This window comes from Phyllobates terribilis, unplaced genomic scaffold (assembly GCF_046119375.1).
Source record: "Phyllobates terribilis strain yellow unplaced genomic scaffold, ASM4611937v1 Scaffold_1__5_contigs__length_1240528914, whole genome shotgun sequence".
In the NCBI taxonomy this organism is placed as follows: Eukaryota; Metazoa; Chordata; class Amphibia; order Anura; family Dendrobatidae; genus Phyllobates; species Phyllobates terribilis.
Window position 1 is genome coordinate 722420329 of NW_027362761.1, and position 23904 is coordinate 722444232.

The window sequence follows — 23904 nt, forward strand, 5'->3', positions numbered from 1 at the left end:
GCGCACACCTTTCCAGAAGCAGGAACAAGTCGAATGCTCTCAGGCTCTTGATGATGTGCCATGGAAACCAGGAGGACTTTTTCAACAGACTGATCACACAGGATGAAAACTGGGTCCATCACTATGATCCTGAGACTAAAGTCCAGTCGATGCAATGGAAGCATCATGACTCACCGCCTCCAAAGAAGGTACGTGACCAACACTCAGCAGGCAAGGTCATGCTCACAGTATTTTGGGACCAGCACGGAGTAGTATTGATGGATTTCCTAGCAAAGGATACCATGATCACTGGGGCATACTATGCTTCACTGCTGCAGAAATTGCGGGAGGCCATCAAAACCAAGAGACGTGGCAAGCTCACCAAAAGTGTCCGCCTTCTGCAAGACAATGCACCAGTTCACAACTCACATGTTGCCCAAATGGAAGCATGCTCCTATGGCTTTGAAATTCTACCGCATCCCCCTTATTCACCCGACCTCGCACTATCGGACTTCCACCTCTTTCCAAAAATGAAGTTATTTTTGAAGGGCAAGCATTTTCCAGATGATGAGACTCTGATTTCCAAAGTCACAACGCGGCTTTTGGAACAACCTGTCGACTTCTACAAGCGAGGTGTTTACAGTTGCTTAAAGAGATGGGAGAAGTGTGTGTCCTTAGGTGGCACCTATGTAGAGAAGGACTAATAACTGTCCACAGGAAGTGGGTCAGGGGAACTTTTTAATGAACGCCCCTCGTGGAACTTCTGTCCCATTACTCAGTCTCAAATCTTAGTTTATTCTTATGGGATGCAGCTTCAGTCTTCCTACTCGTAAGAAATTTCTACCCGTCAGCCCTTACAAGCAGGAGGCAGGCGAGACAGTATGAAGGTTCATCTCATACATGTACACTTGAAATCCTATACTCCTATACAAACCATTTACACAGGGTAGCATAGATAGCCAACTGTCTCAAATACAGCAGGATAGTCCCAAATTCACGTCTCTGCCCCACTGTCCTGGTGGTGTGCTGAATATCATGCACATAAGAGGATACTTAGCAGTGTCCTCCTATCTGCTTTGTTCTGCCCCTCCTGAATTGAGTCCCTGTGTATGGTGGCTTCTTCATTTACAGTGAAGGAATTTGCGGTCTACTACTGACACACAGTCCAGGATTCTGAGACGAAAACAGAAGCATTTTATCACCACTTTTGACACCCCTCTTGCAGACACAGCGCTATGTAATAGATAGAAGCATCGGCGATGCTTTTAATTAGACCCAGTATTCACGATCGCTGGATTTTTACCATGTACAAGAGAACCCATGGGTCCTAGCAGACAAGATCAGCTCTGCCAGTGACTTCTCATTCACTGGCTGTTTTCCCTACAACTTGGGCTTCTATGGATACGCCAGTTACAGTGGAAAGTAAGCATTCTAAAGAAAAAATGTGATGCTTCCCAGAGAACTTTTAAGATCTTTGTGGACAAATTATGTAAAAAATAAATTATACATAAATATAACGAACAAATTTAAGTTAAATACATTTTTATTTAAATATAAACATCATGGAAAAATAAAATAAATAAAAAAAAAAAACAAGGGCATTATACAGAAATGTATAAATACTCCAAAGCAGTACCAAAAAATAGAATTTTTCTGCATAAAGCAACTTAAGCAATATAAAAAAATATAAAGTTATGCCTCCTGAAATGCAGAGAGGCAAAATAACAAAACAAATGGCCACTCATGAAAGGGGATTTCCCCTTTCAAATTCCTGCACACCATCAGCGTCCCCATGTCAAAAATAAAATCAGCCATACTCATCACCAGTGTCGACTCTTTGCTGTTGCTCTCAGTGATGGTTTACAGGCTGCAGCAGTGACCTGAGTGACTTTCTAACAGTATGGCAGGGAAAAGGAAGAAAGTACATCCTGATTTAGTACTAGCATGACCCATATGGTAAATGCGGTAAAAGAATTGCTATTTTTAGGTCAATGTAGTTCCCCAAAGTAAAGCAATAAAAAGAAAACATCCAAAACTCTGAATGTACCCAAAAATTATACCAATCTAAAACTACAGTTTACCATGCAAACTAAAAAAAAACTCCCATATAGCTCCACTGACTGAAAAATAAAAAATTTTGAGTCTCAGATAGAGAGCAGCACAAAATTTTTTTTTGGTCCTGAATTTTTATGAACATGTAAAAAAAAAAAAAAAAGAAATACATAATGGATACCACTAATACACCAAATATGCCAAGAGAGGGAGCTGTTCATCAGTAGCATGCAGAGGCCAGGTAGAACAGTTTATCTAAAAGAATCTGTGCAAAATACCCCCTTCAGCAGTGAAATGTCTGGGTGAGGCTTAGCGGTACAATGGCGCAGCTTAATAAGGAAATGGACGGGCATAGCCACGAAGCACTGCCAGCTAGCAGAAGCTGGTCGTACCTGCAGATGAAGGCTGGTAGGTATAAGTGAGTGATGCTTGTAATATGTGATGTGTGTAGTGTTCATAAATAAATGAAAATTGCACTTTGAGAACTGTATCAGTTGTATGATTGTGGCATGCGTCTAGTAAGTAACTGGCATGTACAGCAGGTGAAATAAGTATTAAACATGTCACCAATTTTCTAAGTAAATACATGTCGGTAACAACCTATCCAATCCACACAGACAAAGAAATCAAACCATAGATGTCCATAAATTATGTGTAATGATAATGTCATGTCAATAGCACCTTTAGAAATACATTTACTAAGAAAATTGGTGACGTGTTTAATACTGATCTCACCCACTGTATGTACTAGGAAACTCTCACTCCCACAACCCCTAAAACAAAGGAGGAAAAATCTCAAAGGTCTTCCGTGTGTTCCGCCATTTCAGGAGGAATTTATAACTGGATTCCACCTAAAATATATTAATAGAAATATCTTTACAATCCCTAAAAGATAAAGATTTCTCACGATCGTCCTCCCAGCGGTGCATAGAGACAAGTTTATTTGTATATAGATATATTCCAGGTCCACCAGGGTTATTAAAACATATATGGGCAAAAATAGATTTAGAATTTGAATCTCCATACTTTTATCTGATTGAGCCCAAAAAAATGATGGGTTTGTTGAAACAAAAACATTAGAAAGAGGGCATACCATAAACAGAGAACATTTTCTACCCAATACTGTAGATTGACAAAATCTGCAATACACAAGAGGCCCTTGTTCATCTATTACAGGCATTTTCCTACCTCCAGACCAGGTGGGAAAATGCCATGATCAGACCGTGTTCCTGCATGGTGAGACACAAACATTACACAGTACACAGCAGGGGCACATTTATAAGATTATCTCAGCACAGGAGCATTTTTTTAACACTTCCAATTGTGGAACTTATTATACCAAGATCTATTAAAATGTACTTTGTTTGTGGGAAAACCCTATAAATAATTTGACTGTTGGGATGGAGATTTTACTTTATGCCCAGAAAGTCAACCGTAAAGATCAAATATCCTAAAGATATTACAGAGGGAGGTGTGTGGGTGAGTAACAAAGACTAACACGTTGTCAGGTAATGATGCAGATTTTTCTTCCTCCACATCACTGACTGTACCCCGAACATTGGAATCCGTACAAATAAGATTTGCTAAAGGCTCAATATCCAGGATAAAGAGTGCGGGAGACAGGGAACACTCATGCCTCTTACTTCAATACATCTGGATAAGACCAAATTAAAATCCTTGAATGTAGACCCAATGTAGAAGATAAGCATAAAAACACTGAAGAATGTTAAGAAAAACTGAGCTAAAATCCATGTGTTCTAAAATATACTGTAACTACAATCATAAGAGTCGAATCAAAAGAGGTAATAACATTTCTCCTTATGGAGAGTGACATGCCAAGCTTAGCATGCCAATGTCAGGAGACTTAAGTCTTGCATTGCTCCTATGGAAAATTAAATATGCAAATTACCTCTTCAGAGATATTAAAATTTTCCATTAATTAAATATTAAAGGGGAGAAATAGCAAAGAGACCTCACACATCCAGGTAACAGAAACCGTATCAATAATTAATGGCAAGAGATATATGCATATCCAGTATACAGTTTTTCAAGACCAGTATATAAATTATGTCATCTAAAGATAGTATCAATGTGGTCTGATAAATAATATAAGTTCCCATACCGGGTAATAGCATAGAAATCAATAATATACAGTGATTAGATAAATAACTATATATTTGATTTCTATGCTACTACTGTATTATTGATTCTTATATGCAACTTCCTACATGTATCTTGTGGCATGGATTATTGATTACCCCGTATGGGAACTTATATTATTTATCAGACCACATTGATACTATCTTTAGATGACATCATTTATATACTGGTCTTGAAAAACTCTATACTGGATATATTCGTGCATATATCTCTTAGCATTAATTATTGATACGGTTTCTGTTACCTGGATGTGTGAGAGGGGATACGAAGGGACGCCGGTAACTAGCATTACAGTCAGTGAGTTCATCTACTATAGCAGATTAAAAACATATTTTACCCTGGTTCGATTTAGTGTATTTTTTTTTTATTACTTTCTAAGGATAGATTACCTTACCTTGAGTGCAAATAGGTCGCTTTCCAAACTGTGGCCGATTAATATTGAATCACAGCTGAACATGCTGAGTAACACTGCCTGAACATCTCTCAGTGTAATGGTGGTGTTCTGTAGATCCTCTTCTGTAACACCAGAAAACCTTAGAAGAAAAGAAAACCATTATACTTCCACAGTGAACCACTTCTGCTCAAGTATTTCAACGTATTAGAAAAACATGCCAAAATGCAGCCTTTTCATCAGGCCGACAGGCAAAAAAAAAGGGAACAAAGTGTGATCAAAAAGTCATATGTACACCAAAATAGTATCATTGAAAATGTCAACTAGCCCTGCTAAAAGCAATCCTTCATACAGCTGTCAGTAAATAAAAACACATGACTCTTAAAATATGGAGATGTAAATAAAAAAAAAAGGATTTTTTAAAAAAGTGTTCAGTTTTTAAAAATAGCAAGACAAAAAAAATAAAATCTATAAATCTGATGCTGCAATAATTGTAACACTGACCGAATGAAATAAAGTCACCGTCACTTATACCGCATGGTAAATGGCATACTAAAGAAAGAAAAAAAAAAAAAAAAAAAAAACTGACTTGAAGAATAAAGTTATGTCACTTAATTCTGAAAGGCTAACTGTGTTAAACAAAACAAAAAACAGGATCATGTTTTATTTTCAAATTGTCTCACAAAAATTGGATTAAAAAATGTTGTGGTCCCTAAAATGATGCCATTCAAAACTCAAAATTCTGCCAAAAACAAGCCTTCAGGCAGCTCAGTAACTAGAAAAATAAGAAAATATGTCTCTCCGAGTATGGAAATGTGTGCAAAAGTAGCAAAAACATTAGCTTTTTTATGAGTTTGCTACTTTTGCACACTGAACCTTTTTTTTTTTTTTTTTAAACAAAAACACCACCTTTTTGCAGAAACCAGGTTTGGAGTGGCACGTGCCAAATTGTGTGAAACACAATTTTTGGAACAAACATGACCTGTTCTAGGGAAGACATTGTTTTCTCTGTGGCTGGCACCTCACTTGGAAAAAGCTGCACTGGAACAATTCTGGGGATGTCAACTGGTAGGGGAGGTGAAACCCTATTTTTCTTCTGCCACGTTTCCAAACAGGAGATTTTTAAAAAAAATTATTTTGTCCTGGTATTCCAGGTACAGTACAGACCAAAAGTTTGGACACACCTTCTCATTTAAAGAAATTTCTGTATTTTCATGACTTTGAAAATTGTACATTCACACTGAAGGCATCAAAACTATGAATTAACACATGTGGAATTATATACTTAACAAAAAAGTGTGAAACAACTGAAAATATGTCTTATATTCTAGGTCCTTCAAAGCAGCCACCTTTTGCTTTGATGATTGCTTTGCACACTCTTGGCATTCTCTTGATGAGCTTCAAGAGGTAGTCACCGGAAATGGTTTTCACTTCACAGGTGTGCCCTGTCAGGTTTAATAAGTGGGATTTCTTGCCTTATAAATGGGGTTGGGACCATCAGTTGTGTTGTGCAGAAGTCAGGTGGCTACACAGCTGATTGTCCTGTTGAAAAATAAATTCTAACAGTCTATTCAGTAGGACTATGACCCCAAACACACCTCCAGGCTGTGTAAGGGCTATTTGACCAAGAAGGAGAGTGATGGGGTGCTACGCCAGATGATCTGGCCTCCACAGTCACCAGACCTGAACCCAATCGAGATGGTTTGGGGTGAGCTGGACCGCAGAGTGAAGGCAAAAGGGCAACAAGTGCTAAGCATCTCTGGGAACTCATTCAAGACTGTTGGAAGACCATTTCCGGTGACTACCTCTTGAAGCTCATCAAAAGAATGCCAAGAGTGTGCAAAGCAGTCATCAAAGCAAAAGGTGGCTACTTTGAAGAATCTAGAATATAAGACATATTTTCAGTTGTTTCACACTTTTTTGTTAAGTATATAATTCCACATGTGTTAATTCATAGTTTTGATGCCTTCAGTGTGAATGTACAATTTTCATGGTCATGAAAATACAGAAAAATCTTTAAATGAGAAGGTGTGTCCAAACTTTTGGTCTGTACTGTATGTCACGTGGTGACCTGTGCTCCTATATATGCACTAAATATACAGGCATTTTTTATACCATATTTGGTGCCATAAACAAACTCCTTTCTGATAAAGTACCATTATGTTATGAAGAATGTGGGTGTATGCAGCCGAGCACACTCCACACAAACCAAGTGCCAGTGGCATCTAAGGCACGTGATCTTGCCCGAGCATCCATTCAAGTGCTCATTGCACCATGTGTGATATGATCACTGCGTGCCAATAGGTTGCTATCGAAGGCCTGCTGAAGGCCCCATTACTTCCATCTTGGCACTTGTGTGAAATCCAGCCACAGGAAACAGAGATTGGTAATGCATACTGCAATACTGAATGAGGGGACTTGAACCGGATTTTAAACAGATCTCAAAATTTTTTTTCTAAAATTTTTATATATCACCCCACTTTTTTCCCTGTTAAAAATAAAGAATCTGAAAAAAAAAAAGCAAATTTTGTATTGGCATGTCAATAAAAGTCTGATCAATGAAAATAGAACATAAAAGCTTTTGTTTGTTTTTAATTCCCCCCTTCCAAGAGCCATAACTTTTTTCATTTTTGTCAACATAGTCAGATGAGGGCTAATTTTTTTGAGGGATGAATTGTAATTTTTAAGAACACTATTCATTTTATTGTATCATGTACTGAAAAAATTAGGAAAAAAATTCTAAAGTGGGAAAAACTTCAGCCATAGTCTTTCGGGTTTTGTTTTTATGGCGTTCAATTACTTGGGGGATAGGATTCTCTAGGTTAGTACAATTACAGCCATACTGAACTTATATAAAAACAATATATATATTCTTTAGTAGTAAAAAAAAAAAAAAATTGTGCAGCCATTGTTTTTTGCATGTGTAGTTCATTGATAAAATGTTGGGGTACTTGAGACATATTTATCACTTTCTATTGCATTTTTTGGGCAACTGCGGTGACCAAAAAAAAAATTAAAATGCCAGCTTTTAGTTTTTTTTCAGAGTTCAACGTATGTTTTAAATAATTTTTTATTTTGATAGACTGGACTTTTAGGAATGCTGTGACTAATTATGTTTTTTATTTTTGCATTTTAAAACTGGGAAAAGGAGGGCGATTAAAGTTGTTATATTTATTTTCTATATAATATATCAAATGAAAATATTATAATATTATACATTAGAACTATCGCCTATCTCGGTCATGTAAATTTCTGTCTTCACTGAATACAGATTTAACCCATAAACTGATCATTTTGAAATTTCTCATCAGACCCGTAGAAGTGTTCTCATACGTGAAACGGCCATCTTACTAGCCGCATCTGTTGTGGATTGTGGATGGAGTGGTCACCTGTACACGGGGTCGGGACGAGGGGTAGGCACCTGCCTAAGGCGCTACCTCTTGCCTCCCTGAGGAAGGCGCAGTTTAAAAAACAAAAACAAACCTGACATTGCTGAATGCCCGCAGCTGCCCGGCGCCTTCTGCAAGTGGCAGGCATTCAGAATACTGACGACCAGTCTGCGCCATGGCCATCGTCAAACTGTGTAGCTCCACAGCGCTGACACCCTGGCCTCCAAGCCATGCACACCGGCTGCTCCTCCTCCAGCTCGTCCTTTCCTCAGCCACATACTTACATACAGCCTTCAGCTCCCCTCTGCCAGCCTGTACCGAGCAGCGTCCGCACACACAGATCCAGGTACTCTTCAGCAGGAGGTGAGGATGGGAATGTAAATTGCTGCCTGTCAGCTTCTTCAGGAGTCACTGATTCTAAAATCAGTGATTAATGGACTCTGATGCCCACTGTCTGATCAGTGCAGGATCAGATTTCTCGTCCACACACAGCACTGACCATGCATGGAACTGCCAGCAGTCAATAATCACTGCTTTATCTGTGACAGAGCGGCCTGTTGTAATTACCACTGTGATGAATCCAGGCTGGGACAAGCCCCTGATCCTACACCTCCCCCCATTAAGTTATCACTGTGTTATCGGTGATGTTACATAGGACTGCAGATGACATATACTACACTATCTTTACTCAGAGGTTAATCACTGTGGCATGTGGTGTAACAGCAGGGCTGTGGAGTCGGTAAGCCAAACCTCTGATTCCTCAATTTCCATGGCACAGACTCCCTCATACATGGCTCATGTTTAAGTGGTAACTTTACTGTAGCACAGATTCATCTCAGCTAAAAGTCTAGACCCTTAGATCAGGAATAGGACAGACATTTATAGGACATTTCAGAACTTTCCCAAATTCTCATGAAAAAATATTCCCCACAAACTGCATTCAACTACTGAACCCAATTTATTATATATTTTAGGAGTCTGTACATTTTATACCGACTCCACCAAAATGGGCTCCGACTCAGACTCCACAGCCCTGTGTAACAGTACAGATAATATGTTAAATGTCACCTGCAGTCCTAGGTAACACCACAGATAAGGTCATCTGCAGCTCTAAGAGATTTATCTGTGGTTTTACATAGGACTACAGGTGACATCTACTACATTATCTGTACTCAGAGTGAAGACTTATCTGTGGTGTTTTCTTTTTTTTGGGGGTGGGGTGGTTAAATAGATGTCTTGGGGCTTTGGTCGCTGAAGACTGGAGAGTATGAAGTGTGTAGAAAAGAGCTGTGGCTGTGAAAAGTCATCATGGTGTCTGGACAAGATGGAGACGAAAAGAAAGAACGACTCCAATCACAGATGAAGTCACCTGTAAGGTACCTGGGTGTAAATATTTCATTTGTGATCCTGCCTGTGTCTAGTCAGTACTGTGGTTCTTGTATGGTCTGCAGTCTGATAAAGACTAATAACTCCAAGCATCTCCTTACCATTGTTAAGGACATACTGGGAGTTGTAGGTTCATGCAATACAATACAATTGTATATGGGGCTGATCTAACATTACAATTGATTGCTGTACTAAGCTTTGTTCTTGCATTCAAGTACTTATGGTGCTTCTGTTGATGCATTTATGATGGTACTGGCATTGTATTCATTTACTGATGGTGGCTTTCGTGATGAATTTGTGTACTGATGGCGGTTCTAGTGACCTATTTAGTTTCTGATGATGGTTCTGGTGCTGTATTTATGTGTTATTGATGGCTCTGGTGTTCTATTTATGTACTGATGATGCGTTTGGTTTTGTATTCATATACAGATGATGGTTTTGGTGATTAATACATCACCAGAACAACCATTACTACATTAATACATCATTAGGACCATCATCACTACATGGATATATCAGAACCATCAGTAGTACATGAATACAGCACTAGAACAACCTTCACTACATGAATTTGTCAAAAGAACCACTATCTGAACAGGAATACATTATAACTGTACAACTCTTACCTCTCCTTGTGCTTTCACCAACCTGACTGGTTTAGTGCCACTGCAGTTCCATTTCTGTGTTCAATACTGAAGGCGGAGGCAGCAGTGGCGACATCATGGCTAGGCAGCACCAGAGAGGGAACATGTACATTTATAATACTATGTACTGGACAAGCAACGAACAAAGCATTGACTCAATAATAACACCAGAGATTATTCACCTGGACACTAGGTCTGTTAGGAAAAAAAAAAATAGGAACATACTCTAAACTGGTCTGGTTTATGGCCCAAATATGTGCACGTAGTATCAGATAGCTCCTACACCCATCCATGATGTGGACAAGCACACAGATCTGCAAAAGGAAATAGTTATGTATACAATTTGAGGATGAATCAGGTTGTATTTTAATATTGCAGTCTGAACTCAAGCTAATGGTGCATTTACATCTTTTTATTTCACCTGCATATATGTACAAAACAATAATGCATCAATAAAAACCATCACGCCACAGTCGCCCCAAAATTGCCAGCACAGCTTTCCCATTACTGCATGCCAGTTTCCCTGTAATTGCTAGTTACAACTTTACCAAAATTGCCAACCTCAGTCTCCCCATAAATGCCAGAAACAGTCCTCCTGTATTTGCCAGCCTCAGTATCCTCAGATATGCCAGCTACCGGTCGCATGTAATTCCCAGCCACATTACTCAACATAATTACCAGCCTAAGTTCTCCTGTAAATGCCAGCCAGAATGCCCCTGAAAATTGCCAACCACAGTTCTCACAAATGACAATATTTTTTGTGTTGTCATATTTAAAAGTCATAACTGGGGTTTGTGAGGGCTTATTTTTTTGTGAACTGTAGTCATTGATCTAAATCAGGGATGTCAAACTCAAACACACAGAGGGCCTAAATTAAAAACTTGGACAAAGTCACTGGCCAACCAGTATACAGTACAATGGGCCCAACATGGTCCTCCACACAGAATAATGAGCCCCACATAGTCCTCCATACAGAATAATGGGCCCCACATAGTCCTCCATATAGAATAATGGCCCTACATAGTCCTTCATACAGAATAATGGGCCCCACATAGGGATGGTGGCTCTGGTATCGGGGGCCAAATATCACCCTGCAGGCCAGATTTGGCCCTAGGGCCAGAGTTTGACATATATGATCTAAATAAAGACCATAAGACTTTTGAAGAATGCACAAAAACAAGTACGTATGCCTCTAAAAAGATAGGACACTGCTGGAACAGAAACGAGAGAGTCCAAAGTGACTCAGTCTGCATCATTATAGTTAATAGTTCTATCAGGGGTTCTCTCTAAATCCCATATTTCGCAAATTTAGACTGAAACCCCGATGTAAGTGTAGCGCACAGGATAAATGTGTACTTCGCCTTAAAAGTGATCTAATATCTCATGTTCTTCAAAATGTTACCAATGAATACTTCAACTCAACCCACAAAAAAACAAGCCCCCATCATTGCTAAGTCAATGAAACTAGGGTGGCATCAAAGAAAAAAAAAATATACAGGTGCAGCTCACTAAATTAGATCATCATCAAAAAGGTAATTTATTTCAGTTCTTCAATACAAAAAGTGAAACTCGTTATATGGAGTCATTACAGAGTGATCTATTTCAAGTGTTTATTTCTGTTAATGTTGATGATTATGGCTTACAGCCAATGAAAATACAAGTCATTATCTCAGTAAATTAGAATAATTAACAAAAAACACCTGCAAATGCTTCCTTAGTCTGTTTCAGTAGGCTCCACGATCATGGGGAAGACTGCTGACTTGTAGGCCCGCTGTGTTTTATCAAGACCAAAGTCAGCGCAGCAGTCTACCAGGACATTTTAGAGAACTTCATGCTTCCCTCTGCCGAAAAGCTTTTTGGAGATGGAAATTTCATTCTCCAGCAGGACTTGGCACCTGTCCACACTGCCAAAAGTACCAATATCTGGTTTAAAAACAACAGTATCACTGTGCTTGATTGGCCAGTAAACTCGCCTGACCTTAACCCCATAGAAAATCTATGGGGTATTGTCAAGAGGAAGATGAGAGACTCCAGACCCAACAATGCAGAAGGCTGCTATCAAAGCAACCTGGGCTTCCATAACACCTCAGCAGTGCCACGCCACACCACATTGATGCAATAATTGATGCAAAAGGAGCCGTGACCAAGTACTGAGTGCATTTACTGAACATACATTTCAGTAGGCCAACATTTTGGATTTTAAAATCATTTTTCAAGCTGTTATAAAGTATTCTAATTTACTGAGATAATGACTTTGTGTTTTCATTGGCTGTAAGCCATAACCATCAACATTAACAGAAATAAACACTTGAAATAGATCACTCTGTTTGTAATGACTCTATAAGAGTTTCACTTTTTGTATTGAAGAACTGAAATAAATTAACTTTTTGATGGTATTCTAATTTAGTGAGATGCACCTGTATATATCAATCAGTCTTTCTCAAGTATGTTAAAACTCACAAGGATGTTGTGAATGTAGCATTAGGTCTGGTTCACATATGTATGAAAAACAGTCTGATCATGCAGAAAAAGGGACGATTTTAATTTGTATTGTTATCCGTATCCCAGCCGTATGTCACACGCAGGGCTGGCGTTAGGGGCAGGAAGATTAGGTATTTGTCTAGGGCCCCCCCACCCCCAGTGGCGTGCCACTAATAGCTCCCCCCCGCATTCATCTGTAACTGAATCATAGATGCAGATCCAAAATTTAAAAAAAATATAACGATGCAATGGCACGGTCACTCCAATAAAATTATTAAAAAAGTGTGTTTAAGAAAACAACGTGTTACTAGAGCGAACCGCTCTTATCATCATCATAATCAGGTACAAATAAAAACATACATTCAAATAAACCCACGTTACAAAATCCCTTCACCAGGAGTGGGTATTGTGGTAAAGTGACAAGCTCGGCTGTATGCAGAGGTAAACACAGGATACGGTCTCTTTAAATTTTGGGATTAGTTTATTCAGCAGGAATAATCTACCCTGGAGTCCATAAAGAAAACACAGCCTATTCGGCTAAAGAGATAAAACAAAACACAAAACTTGCAGTACAGTCCGTATCTCGGGCCAAGGTCTGGCCACTCACAATTTCGCTCTCACTGTTCAGCACAGCACATGTGAGCTCCTCTCTGGAGCAAGCTTTCCCCAGGTACTGAACACACCCGAGTGTCAGGCTGGCTATTTAAAGCCCAGACACTCCCTGGATTGGAGATAGGGTGGATAATGTCCCGCCCTGCAATTCGTTATCCACTAAAAACATTCCCTTGTAAACATGGTCCTGTTAACTCTCTCTGCACCTAATGTGCAGGAGAAACTTCCATATTTTCACATCACAAAGGCTAAGAGTCTCAGCGACACATCTCCCTTCCGACACACTACCAGTGACTTTGTAATTTGTCACAGTATTCAAATTCTGTATGCTCTATACATTCATTTAGTCCTTCCGGGACGAATGTAGATAAATAGAGAAAGTTATTGGATTTTTAAATTATCAGCTTTTGGTAACTATCCGTGAAGCGGATTGATATTTGTTCTACAACTCCTGGCAAAAATTATGGAATCACCGGGCTCGGAGGATGTTCATTCAGTTGTTTAATGTTGTTGAAAAAAAGCAGATCACAGACATGGTACAAAGCTAAAGTAATTTCAAATGGCAACTTTAGGGCTTTAAGAAACACTAAAAGAAATCAAGATTAAAAATATGGTACTCAGTAAGGGTAATTTTTTTCAGACCAAGCATAATTTTTGCCAGGGGTTGTATTATGGTAAGCTCTAAGTTAGTGTTTTTTTACCCCCATGTACATGAAAAAAATGCCTCAACAGGCTATGATCCATAACTTCATTTTTAATGTTTGACGTATATTTATTCATTCCAAGATGTATTGGTATTGTGGTCCGTCCCACATGCTGCAATTTGCACTGGCATTATACAGGTGCATCTCACTAAATTAGAATATCATCAAAAAGTTAATTTCAGTTCTTCAATACAAAAAGTGAAACTCATTATATAGTCATTACAAACAGAGTGATCCATTTCAAGTGTTTATTTCTGTTAATGTTGAGGATTATGGCTTACAGCCAATGAAAACAAAAAAGCCATTATCATCTCAGTAAATTAGAATACTTTATAACAGCAGCTTGAAAAAGGTTTTTAAAATCTGAAATGTTGGCCTACTGAAATGTACGTTCAGTAAATGCACTCAATACTTGGTCGGGGCTCCTTTTGCATCAATTACTGCATCAATACAGCAATGTGGCATGGAGGCGATCAGCCTGCGGCACTGCTGAGGTCTTTTGGAAGCCCAGGTTGCTTTGATAGCAGCCTTCAGCTCGTCTGCATTGTTGGGTCTGGTGTCTCTCATCATCTTCTTGACAATACCCCATAGATTCTCTATGGGGTTAAGGTTAGGCGAGTTTACTGGCCAATCAAGCACAGTGATACTGTTGTTTTTAAACCAGGTATTGGTACTTTTGGCAGTATGGACAGGTGCCAAGTCCTGCTGGAGAATGACATTTCCATCTCCAAAAAGCTTTTCGGCAGAGGGAAGCATGAAGTTCTCTAAAATGTCCTGGTAGACGGCTGCGCTGACTTTGGTCTTGATAAAACACAGTGGACCTACACCAGCAGATGACATGGTTCCCCAAACCATCACTGATTGTGGAAACTTCACACTAGACCTCAAGCAGCTTGGATTGTGGCCTCTCCACTCTTCCTCCAGACTCTGGGACCTTGATTTTCAAATGAAAATTGGAACTCTGGGACCTTGTGGAGTGTGCCAATGACTGCCTTCTGGACATCTGTCAAGTCAGCAGTCTTCCCCATGATTGTGGAGCCTACTGAAATAGACTAAGGAACGTTTTTAAATGTTTAGGAAGCCTTTGCAGGTGTTTTTTTGTTAATTATCCTAATTTACTGAGATAATGACTTTGTGTTTTCATTGGCTGTAAGCCATAATCATCAACATTAACAGAAATAAACACTTGAACTAGATCACTCTGCTTGTAATGACTATATAATATAGGAGTTTCACTTTTTATATTGAAGAACTGAAATCAATTAACTTTTTGATGATATTCTAATTTAGTGAGATGCACCTGTAGGACATCACATATGAGCTTTGACACTTTAAAAAAAACTTTTCAGCACAAAAACCACTCCCCTGTGACGGTGGATGTAAATGTTTTTTTGCCAGACTGTATCCACTTACAATTATTAAATGGATGCCGGGCTGTGTGTGGGGATACCCTACGTGTCACACCCAGCATTAACGGCGCAGTTGTCCAATAAATGAGCGGGAAAGCGCGCGGTGGATGCTGGGTGTGACGCATGGGGTAACCCCGCCCACAGCCCATCAATCAGGGGGAACGCAGCACTGAGTTATGCCCGGCTGCATCCGGAACATGACGTGACATCAACGTATGTCCGAGCCGGCTGCAGCCGGGGGTCACGTAATGCCTGTGAGCGGTCAGCAATAGCGCTGCTCACAGGCAAGAAGAAAAACCAAAAGGTATTTGCAAAAACACTTGTGGGCACAGGGTGAATACATTGGGGAGATAATAAAATGTACTGGACAACTCCTTTAAAGAATTTGAATACCCACACCTGGTGAAGGGGTTTCAAAAGAATGTTAATTAATTTGAATGCATGTTTTTATTTGTACCTGATGAAGAGGAGAGTGGTTCGCTCTAGAAACGCGTTGTTTTTATAAAAACACTTTTATTGGAGTGACCACGCCATTGGATTGTTATTTTATTTTGGATCTGTATCTTCACCAACAGCTGTGGGCTGATGGCGAGGGCTGCAGTCTGCTAACATCAGGGTTGTGCCTGAGATTGCACAATTCCAGGTGAGCCTTTCCTTTTAGGCTATGTGCCCACGATGCAGAAATGAAGCAGAAAATTTCTGCAGCATTTCTGCATCTCCCTGGCAGAAAAAACGCATGCAGATTGTGCATGCGTTTTTCCTGCAGAATACATGCGGATTCACATGCGTACCCACATGCGTTAACGCATGTGTTTCCGCATGCGGACTGACAAGCACTTTCCAGGCGATAGCATCACTTGGAAAGTGCTTGACAACTAGGTCACACTATATAAATCCATGCAAAAGGCATGGATTTATATAGTGTGACTGTAAGAATAAAAAAATAAAGCTATACTTACCTCCGATGCCGCCGCGTGTGCTGTCGCGCTCGTCCTGGCTTCTTCCGGGTTGCCGGCATCTCGCGAGACAGCCTGCGGTCACATGACCGCGACGTCATCTCAGGTACTGGAAGGTAAGCGCTGCAGGGGCCGCCGTACAGGTGAATATACTTTTTTCACAGGTACAATGGTACCCAGGTCTGGATGAGAGTCTTCTCTCCTCCAGAACTGGGTACCATCCGCACATTGAAACGCATATAATCCGCGTGTACAAATGTACAGACGCGCATTCTATGCGTGTCAATGCAAGTCAATGGCTGCGCTTCCGCAAAATTAATGAACATGCTGCGGATTTATTTGCGCTGCAGAAACGCTGCGGAAAAATCCGCAGCATGTGCACTGACATTGTGGAATGCCATTGGGGACCATGGGGTGCGGATTACCATGCGTTTTTGATGCATTTCCGCTGCGGAAATTCCGCAGTGGAAACGCATGAAAAACGCATCGTGGGCACGCAGCCTTATTGGACTTGAGTAAACCAGTCTGGGCTGATTCACACAAAGGAGCGCCTCTGTTTCTTTCTTATCATAGATGCAGACACAGTTGAAAGCCATCATTCCACATCTGCCTCTGATGCAGGACACTGAGGAGTGCATTATACTGTATGGAGGACTATAGGGAGTGCATTATAGTGTATGGAGGACTATAGGGAGTGCATTATAGTGTATGGAGGACTATAGGGAGTGCATTATAGTGTATGGAGGACTATAGGGAGTGCATTATAGTGTATGGAGGACTATAGGGAGTGCATTATACTGTATGGAGGACTATAGGGAGTGCATTATACTGTATGGAGGACTATGGGGAGTGTATTATTCTATATGGAGGGCTATGGGTGTGCATTATACAATATGTAGGACAAAGGGCGGATTACACTATCTGGAGGACTATGGGGTGTATTATATTAAACAAGCAATATGCTGCTGATTCATCAAGTGATTGGATTGTTTATGCAGGAACAAACATCATTGTTCTCAGCAGCACACCGCCTGGTGAAAATTCAGATGTGCTGCTAATAACAGGATACTGTATAGGGATAAATTCATCTACTAGTGATTGTTCTGTCCCCATCATTCTTTCTCAGCCGGTGAAAAGAGGCCAGGAAACAAGCTTCGAACGACTTCAATATTGTCGATAGCGCTCGTTTACCAGTCTGAATTCAGCCCATGTAAATGCAACCGAAAAGTTTCTGTGATGGTGCAATATGTGAGCATTTGGGGCCCACTTTAAACTTTTGCTCAGAGCTCCACTTTGTCTGGTCACACGTGTTCATTTCTTTACAGCTGTATGCAAACCTTATGACATCTGATTTATACATCAATAGTTTAAAATGTACACAATCAAAAACAGTTTCCTGTTAATAAAATTGCATACAATACAGATGTTCTGTCAGTGATCTGATTTATTTACCTATAGACTTGAACAGACAAGTCTCATGCGAAATATCGAAGAGAATAGTGCACAATGCAATTTTTTTTCACACACAAGACTTGCCTTTGTGAAAAAATTGTAAAATGAACAGCCCTATTCAATAACACTGGTCAGTGTGTGGTAAATTTTCACACAGGCAGCACATATCCGTATAATATGCTTGTCTGAATGAGCCCTTAAAGGGGTTGCCCAGTCTTCTGATGAAAGTCTGCAGTCACTATGCATTGCCTGTGAAAGGAGCTGCTATTAATTCACTTGTAGAGAGAAGACAGGCATGTCTAGTCGAAATGTGACCGAAAGTATGCAAATCACATATTTGCAGTCACGTGACAACTGGCTGTCAGCAGCAATACTGGTGAATCCTGACAGTGTGCGCACTGTACACTGTCAGGTTTCAGAAGTCTCTAGTCACAGACTTATCAGAAGACTGGACAACTTTAAGGTTATAAAAAGTCAAAGTTCAAAACTTGCAATTTTATTTGTTTAATTTGTCACATTTCAGATATTTTCATAAACAAATATCTACCTAAAATGTACTACTAAAATATGTTTTTCACAAACTTTACTGCTTCAGTTTTTATAGTGGCAATTTGCATTAACTCTAGATTGTTATAAAATGTGATCAGATGAAATGCAAAAAAAAAAAGTCATTACTTGCCACATAAAAACAATTTCCACTTATTTCCAGCCTTGCCACATCAAACTTCAAAGAGACAGGTTCAATTGCTGTAAAGAATGCTTCAATGCATCCAAGAAAGTCCAGCAAGTGCCAAGACCATCTTCTAAAGAGGATTGGGATCGGTTCACTGATGCAGAGCTTGCTCAATGGCAGCAGGCAGGTGTCAGTGCCTCGGCCCTTACAGAACACATCATGTACAGGCTAATGTATGGAGCATATTTACCCAAAAACCACAAGGATGACCACACCCTAAAGCGCATTTCGTCTGCTGCTTTCTCAAGGGGATGTTTTCAAACTACTCCTCCTTCCAAACTTCTATCAGTCAGACTTCAGCATCACACCTACCTGTGTGACTGCCGTCCTATGCAAGCTTCATCGGTGTGCATTTTTAATACTAGGCAGCCACCCCCTCCATAAATTTGTAGGTTTGTGCGTTGTTGTTTTAATCAGTATTTTGCACCTGCTAGTGCATTTGTTATCCGATTTGGTGTTGGAAAGACTGTGTTTTGTTTTGTTTTTTTTTGTTTTTTTTAAAGCGTGTGACACATTGACTCACAAAATAAACCACCAAAAAATGGACATGTAAAAGGATCCATTGACTTGAACGTGTTTGTTTGCTCTCCATTATAAAAATGTATTTAATGTGGATGTGAGTTAATGATATGAGAATGAAGCATGTCACAGTCACCTGGTATTGTAGTCCACAATCTTGTTGTCTGGTATTACGAAAGTGTCATAAATCACCTTAAGCTGATAGTTTATAACAGTAACACGAGTCAACTCCAGTCCTTTTGTAGTGTAACACTGTAAAAGAAAAGTTATAACATTAATACTAAATTATTAAATATGGAAAAATAAACTCCTAAAGTTTTAGCAAACACCAATGATCTGTTGAGCTATTGGTAATCTTTTTGTTCAACCAGAGTAAAAGTTATTAACCCCTTACTGCCATAGCAAGATTTCACCTTCCTGACCAGGCGAGATATTTCAAAACTAGCAAGTTACTATATGTGGTAATAACTTTGTAATGTTTGTACATTTCCCAGTGATTCGGAGAATGTTTTCTTTTGTGACACATTGTACTTTATATGTTAGTGCAAATTTAGGTCGACATGATTTGAACTCATTTATTAAAATATAAGTTTGTCAAAAATGTAGAAGATTTTTATAAAACATTTTTATGCCATTACGCCTTATATCAGCATAATTTTTGAAATATGCTTTTATTTTGTAAGGACGGTAGAATGCTTATATAAGGTTATCAGCAATTTTGTCTTTATTTTTTTTCAAAATTTACAAAACCCATTTACTTTTAGGCATCACTTCACTTTTGAAGTGACAGATGCCCAAATGTCAGAAAACTCCCAAACAAGACCTCCATTTAAAAGATGAACCCCGTAATGTGGCAATACACCTTGAGTGGCCAGAAACTACACTTCAGACATACAACAGAGTACGGAAGGGAAAGACTACCATTTGTCTTTTGGAGAGCAATGTTGTCTGGAAAAGATTCTCTCAAAGATTACAGATACTTTGGCACCTCAAGGCTCTGCAAATATGACAAAACAGCAAAAAATCCCCAAACAGTAGCCCTATTTTGGAAACTAGACTCCAACTTTGGATATAGGTGAGCATTTTGAACTCTCAGGTGCTTCAGAGAATTTTATAATGCTGGAACACGGAAAAAAAAAATTACATTTTTTTTGCTTTAATATTTTTATCTTCACAATGGGTAATGAAATGAAGATAACCCCACAATTTGTTTCTACACTACTACTCCACGTCATCAGAAATTACCATTTGGGCACATGGCAGAGCTCAAAAGGGAAGGAGAACCATTTTTGGAGCACAGAATTTCCTTGAATGGTTTCAGGTGCCATGTTTCATTGGTGGAACTCCTGGTATACGAGTTCAATAGAAGCCCTTGAAAAGTAACCTAAGTTTGAAAGCTATACCCTTCAAGAAATTAATTTGATGGTGTAGTCAGCATTTGTGGCCTCAGAGAGGTCTTTGATACTTAACATTTTTTCAATTGTTGAAAACATTTTTTTTTTTGATGGCACCTTTAAGTCTTCATGCACTAAAAATCATCAGCAAACAAAATATTTTTCAAAGAAAAATAATATGAGCTCAGTGTCAAAGAAAGTGTCTCTGTAACGAGTGAGTGACTGTACGTTGTTTCTACATTTTTTTTGTATAATCCACAAACCAGATTTAAAAAGGGAATCAGTCAGCAGGTTTTTTCTACCTCATCTGAAAGCAGCCAGATGTAGGCAAAGAGAAGCCGAATCCAGCGATGTATCACTTAGATTACTTGGTGCAGCCGTTCCCACACAGTTTTTATATTTAGCACCAGACTCTGTATATACAACAACTATAGACACTAAGCTATTTATCAAAGGAAGGAGGAGGCACATGCTGCTGTGTCCCAGCAAGGATACTTCCTGGTGCTAAAACAATCATTACAAGTAAACAAAACATGATAAAAGAGGCATCACTGAAATCTGCACTTTAAACCCAACTCATGCTATCTTCAGATTACATAGCACAAACCTGCTAACTGATTCCCTTCAACTATGACCACTTCTTCCTACAGCTCCGGGGGCGACTTGCATGCGCTCATAAGCAATTTTATTCCTGGGTCTGTTGGAAAGGGTGGTGGTCCAGAACATATGTGGTTTTGATGAGGTAATCTCGTAGTCCAGGTACATTGATGACATTTTCTTTATATGGCAGGACTCCATGTTATCATTGAATATTTTCCTTGGGAGATTATATTACAATAGTCTAAATATAAAAAGGACTTGGAAGTACAGTAAGTCAGGAGCTAAATTTTTGAATTCACTGAAAAAGATTTTGCAGAGTTCATAAAAAAAGATTTGTGAAAAGCTACTGCCACCAATACATTGTTATATGTAACATATCACTATTTCCAGACAAGACGAGCCATCCCAATATACACACACACACACACACCGTATTTTTTGGACTATAAGAAGCACTTTTTTCCTCCAAAATTTTGGAGGAAAGTGGGGGGTGCGTCTTCTAGTTTCAACTGTGCCCCGTACTATATACCTATGTTTGTGGGTGGTAGGGGTCTGGGGAGAGCGGTAACGACAGAGGAGCGGGGCACAGGAGGCATCAGCCGCCTGCTGCAGCCTATGCTGTGCCCGCTGCTAAAGAAAATGAATATTCACTGCTCCCCACGCCCATTTTTTGTGTGTGCAGCTTGATGGGGATCAGGGGGTGCCAAGCATTCCAGGATGGAGGGGTGCCTTGCATACCAGGATGAGGGATAAGGGGGTGCAATACATACCAGGATGAGGGATAAGGGGGTGCAATACATACCAGGATGAGGGATAATGGGGTGCAATACATACCAGGATAAGGGATAAGGGTGAAATACATACCAGGATGAGGGATAAGGGGTGAAATACATACCAGGATGATGGGTGCCATGCATACCAGGATGAGGGGTGCCATGCATACCAGGATGAGGGGTGCCATGCATACCAGGATGAGGGGTGCCATGCATACCAGGATGAGGGGTGCCATGCATACCAGGATGAGGGGTGCCATGCATACCTGGCTGGGGGATTGGGGTGCCATACATACCTGGCTGGGGGATTGGGGTGCCATACATACCTGGCTGGGGGATTGGGGTGCCATACATACCTGGCTGGGGGATTGGGGTGCCATACATACCTGGCTGGGGGATTGGGGCCACTATAACGGGAAGGAGGGGGTCATATATACCAGGATGGGGGATATTAACAGAATTGGGGGACATTACCCCTTTAACAGTGTCAGCAGCAGACCCCCTTCCCCGTGCATCATGACCACATATATATATATATATTTTTTTTAAATATTTTCCTCATTCTAAAACCTAGGTGTGAGATGGAGAGATAGAGAGAGGATAGAGAGATATATATAATGGCGGAAGCTGGTAATATTGAGTCAATATCCACAGTGAAATGAGTACTGTATCAACATGGGCCAGATTAATGTTTGCAAATGCATACAGTAACAAAGACCTTAATTTTTGGAGACATGTCCTATGGTCTGATGAAACTAAAATTAAACTTTTTGGGCATAATGACTATCGTTACATTTGGAGAAAAAAGGGAGATGCTGGGAAGCCCAAGAACACCATCCCAACTGTGAAATACGGGGGTGGCAGCATCATGATGTGGGGTTGTTTTGCTGCAAAAGGGACTGGTGCACTTCACAAAATAGATGGCTTCATGAGAAAAGAAGATTATGTGGCAATACTGAAGCAACATCTCAAGACATCAGCCAGGAAGTTAAAGCTTGGGCAGAAATGGGTCTTCCAAATGGACAATCACCCGAAGATACTGCCAAAATGGTAACAAAGTGGCTTAAGGATAAAGTCAATGTTTTGGTGTGGCCATCACAAAGCCCTGATCTCAAACCTATTGAAAATTCATGGGCAAAGCTGAAAAGGCAGTTGCGAGCAAGGCGACCTACAAACCTGGATCAGTTACACCAGTTTTGTCAGGAGGAATGGGCCCAAATTCCGACCAACTATTGTGAGAAGCTTGTGGAAGGATATCCCAAACGTTTGATCCAAGTCATTCAGTTTAAGGGCAATTGTACCAAATACTAATGAAATGTATGTAAACTTTTGACTTTGCAGTAAGTAATAAAAATGCCTTAAAACATTCTCTCTCGCTTTCTCTCGCTCTCATTATACTGGCATTTGGCAAATATTAGAAATTATGGTAATCCTAACTGACCTAAAACGGGAAAGGTTTATTCTGATTTCATGTCTGATATTGAGAAAAACATGCATGTGTGTGTCTTTTTATATAGTGTTATGTAAACTTCTGGTTTCAACTGTAAATACATACACATACAGTTGTGCTCAAAAGTTTACATATCGCGGCAGAATTTTTCCTTTCTTTACCATGTTTCAGAGAATATGAATGATAACAAAAAAACTTTCTCCACTCATGGTTATTGGTTGGGTGAAGCCATTTATTGTCAAACTACTGTGTTTTCGCTTTTTAAATCTTAGTGAAAACCAAAAACATCCAAATGACCCTGATCAAAAGTTCACATACCCCAGTTCTTAATACCGTGCATTGTCCCCTCTAACATCAAGGACAGCTTGAAGTCTTTTGTGGTAGTTGTGGATGAGGTTGTTTAATTTTTCAGATGGTAAAGCTGTCCATTCTTCTTGGCAAAAAAACCTCCAGTTCCTGTAAATTCCTGAGCTGTCTAGCATGAACTGCGCACTTGAGATCTCCCCAAAGTGGTTTAATGATATTGAGATCAGGAGACTGAGATGACCACTCTAGAACCTTCACTTTGTTCTGCTGTAGCCAATGACAGGTCGACACGGACTTGTGTTTTGGATCGTTGGCATGTTGGAAATTCCCAGCAAGTCCCATGCGCAGCTTCCGGGCTGATGAGTGCAAATTTACCTCCAGTATTTGCTGATAACGTGCTGCATTCATCTTTCCTTCAACTTTTACCAAGTTTCCTGTGCCTTTGTAGCTCACACATCCCCACAACATCAGCGATCCACCTCCGTGCTTTACAGTAGGAATGGTGCTCCTTTCA

The 23904-nt window shown here is 39.9% G+C and overlaps 1 protein-coding gene across 3 annotated transcripts in view; it reads right to left on the reverse strand.

The window, feature by feature from the left end:
• REXO1 (RNA exonuclease 1 homolog) overlaps positions 1–23904 on the reverse strand; it is a 152716-nt gene that overhangs the window by 12652 nt on the left and 116160 nt on the right. For all 3 annotated transcript variants that reach the window (XM_073686334.1, XM_073686332.1, XM_073686333.1), the window contains exons 13-14: positions 19004–19119; positions 4586–4724 (exon numbers count right to left, since the gene is read on the reverse strand). In XM_073686334.1, coding sequence (XP_073542435.1) covers positions 4586–4724; positions 19004–19119 — 255 coding nt within the window. The remainder of the gene's footprint in view (positions 1–4585; positions 4725–19003; positions 19120–23904) is intronic.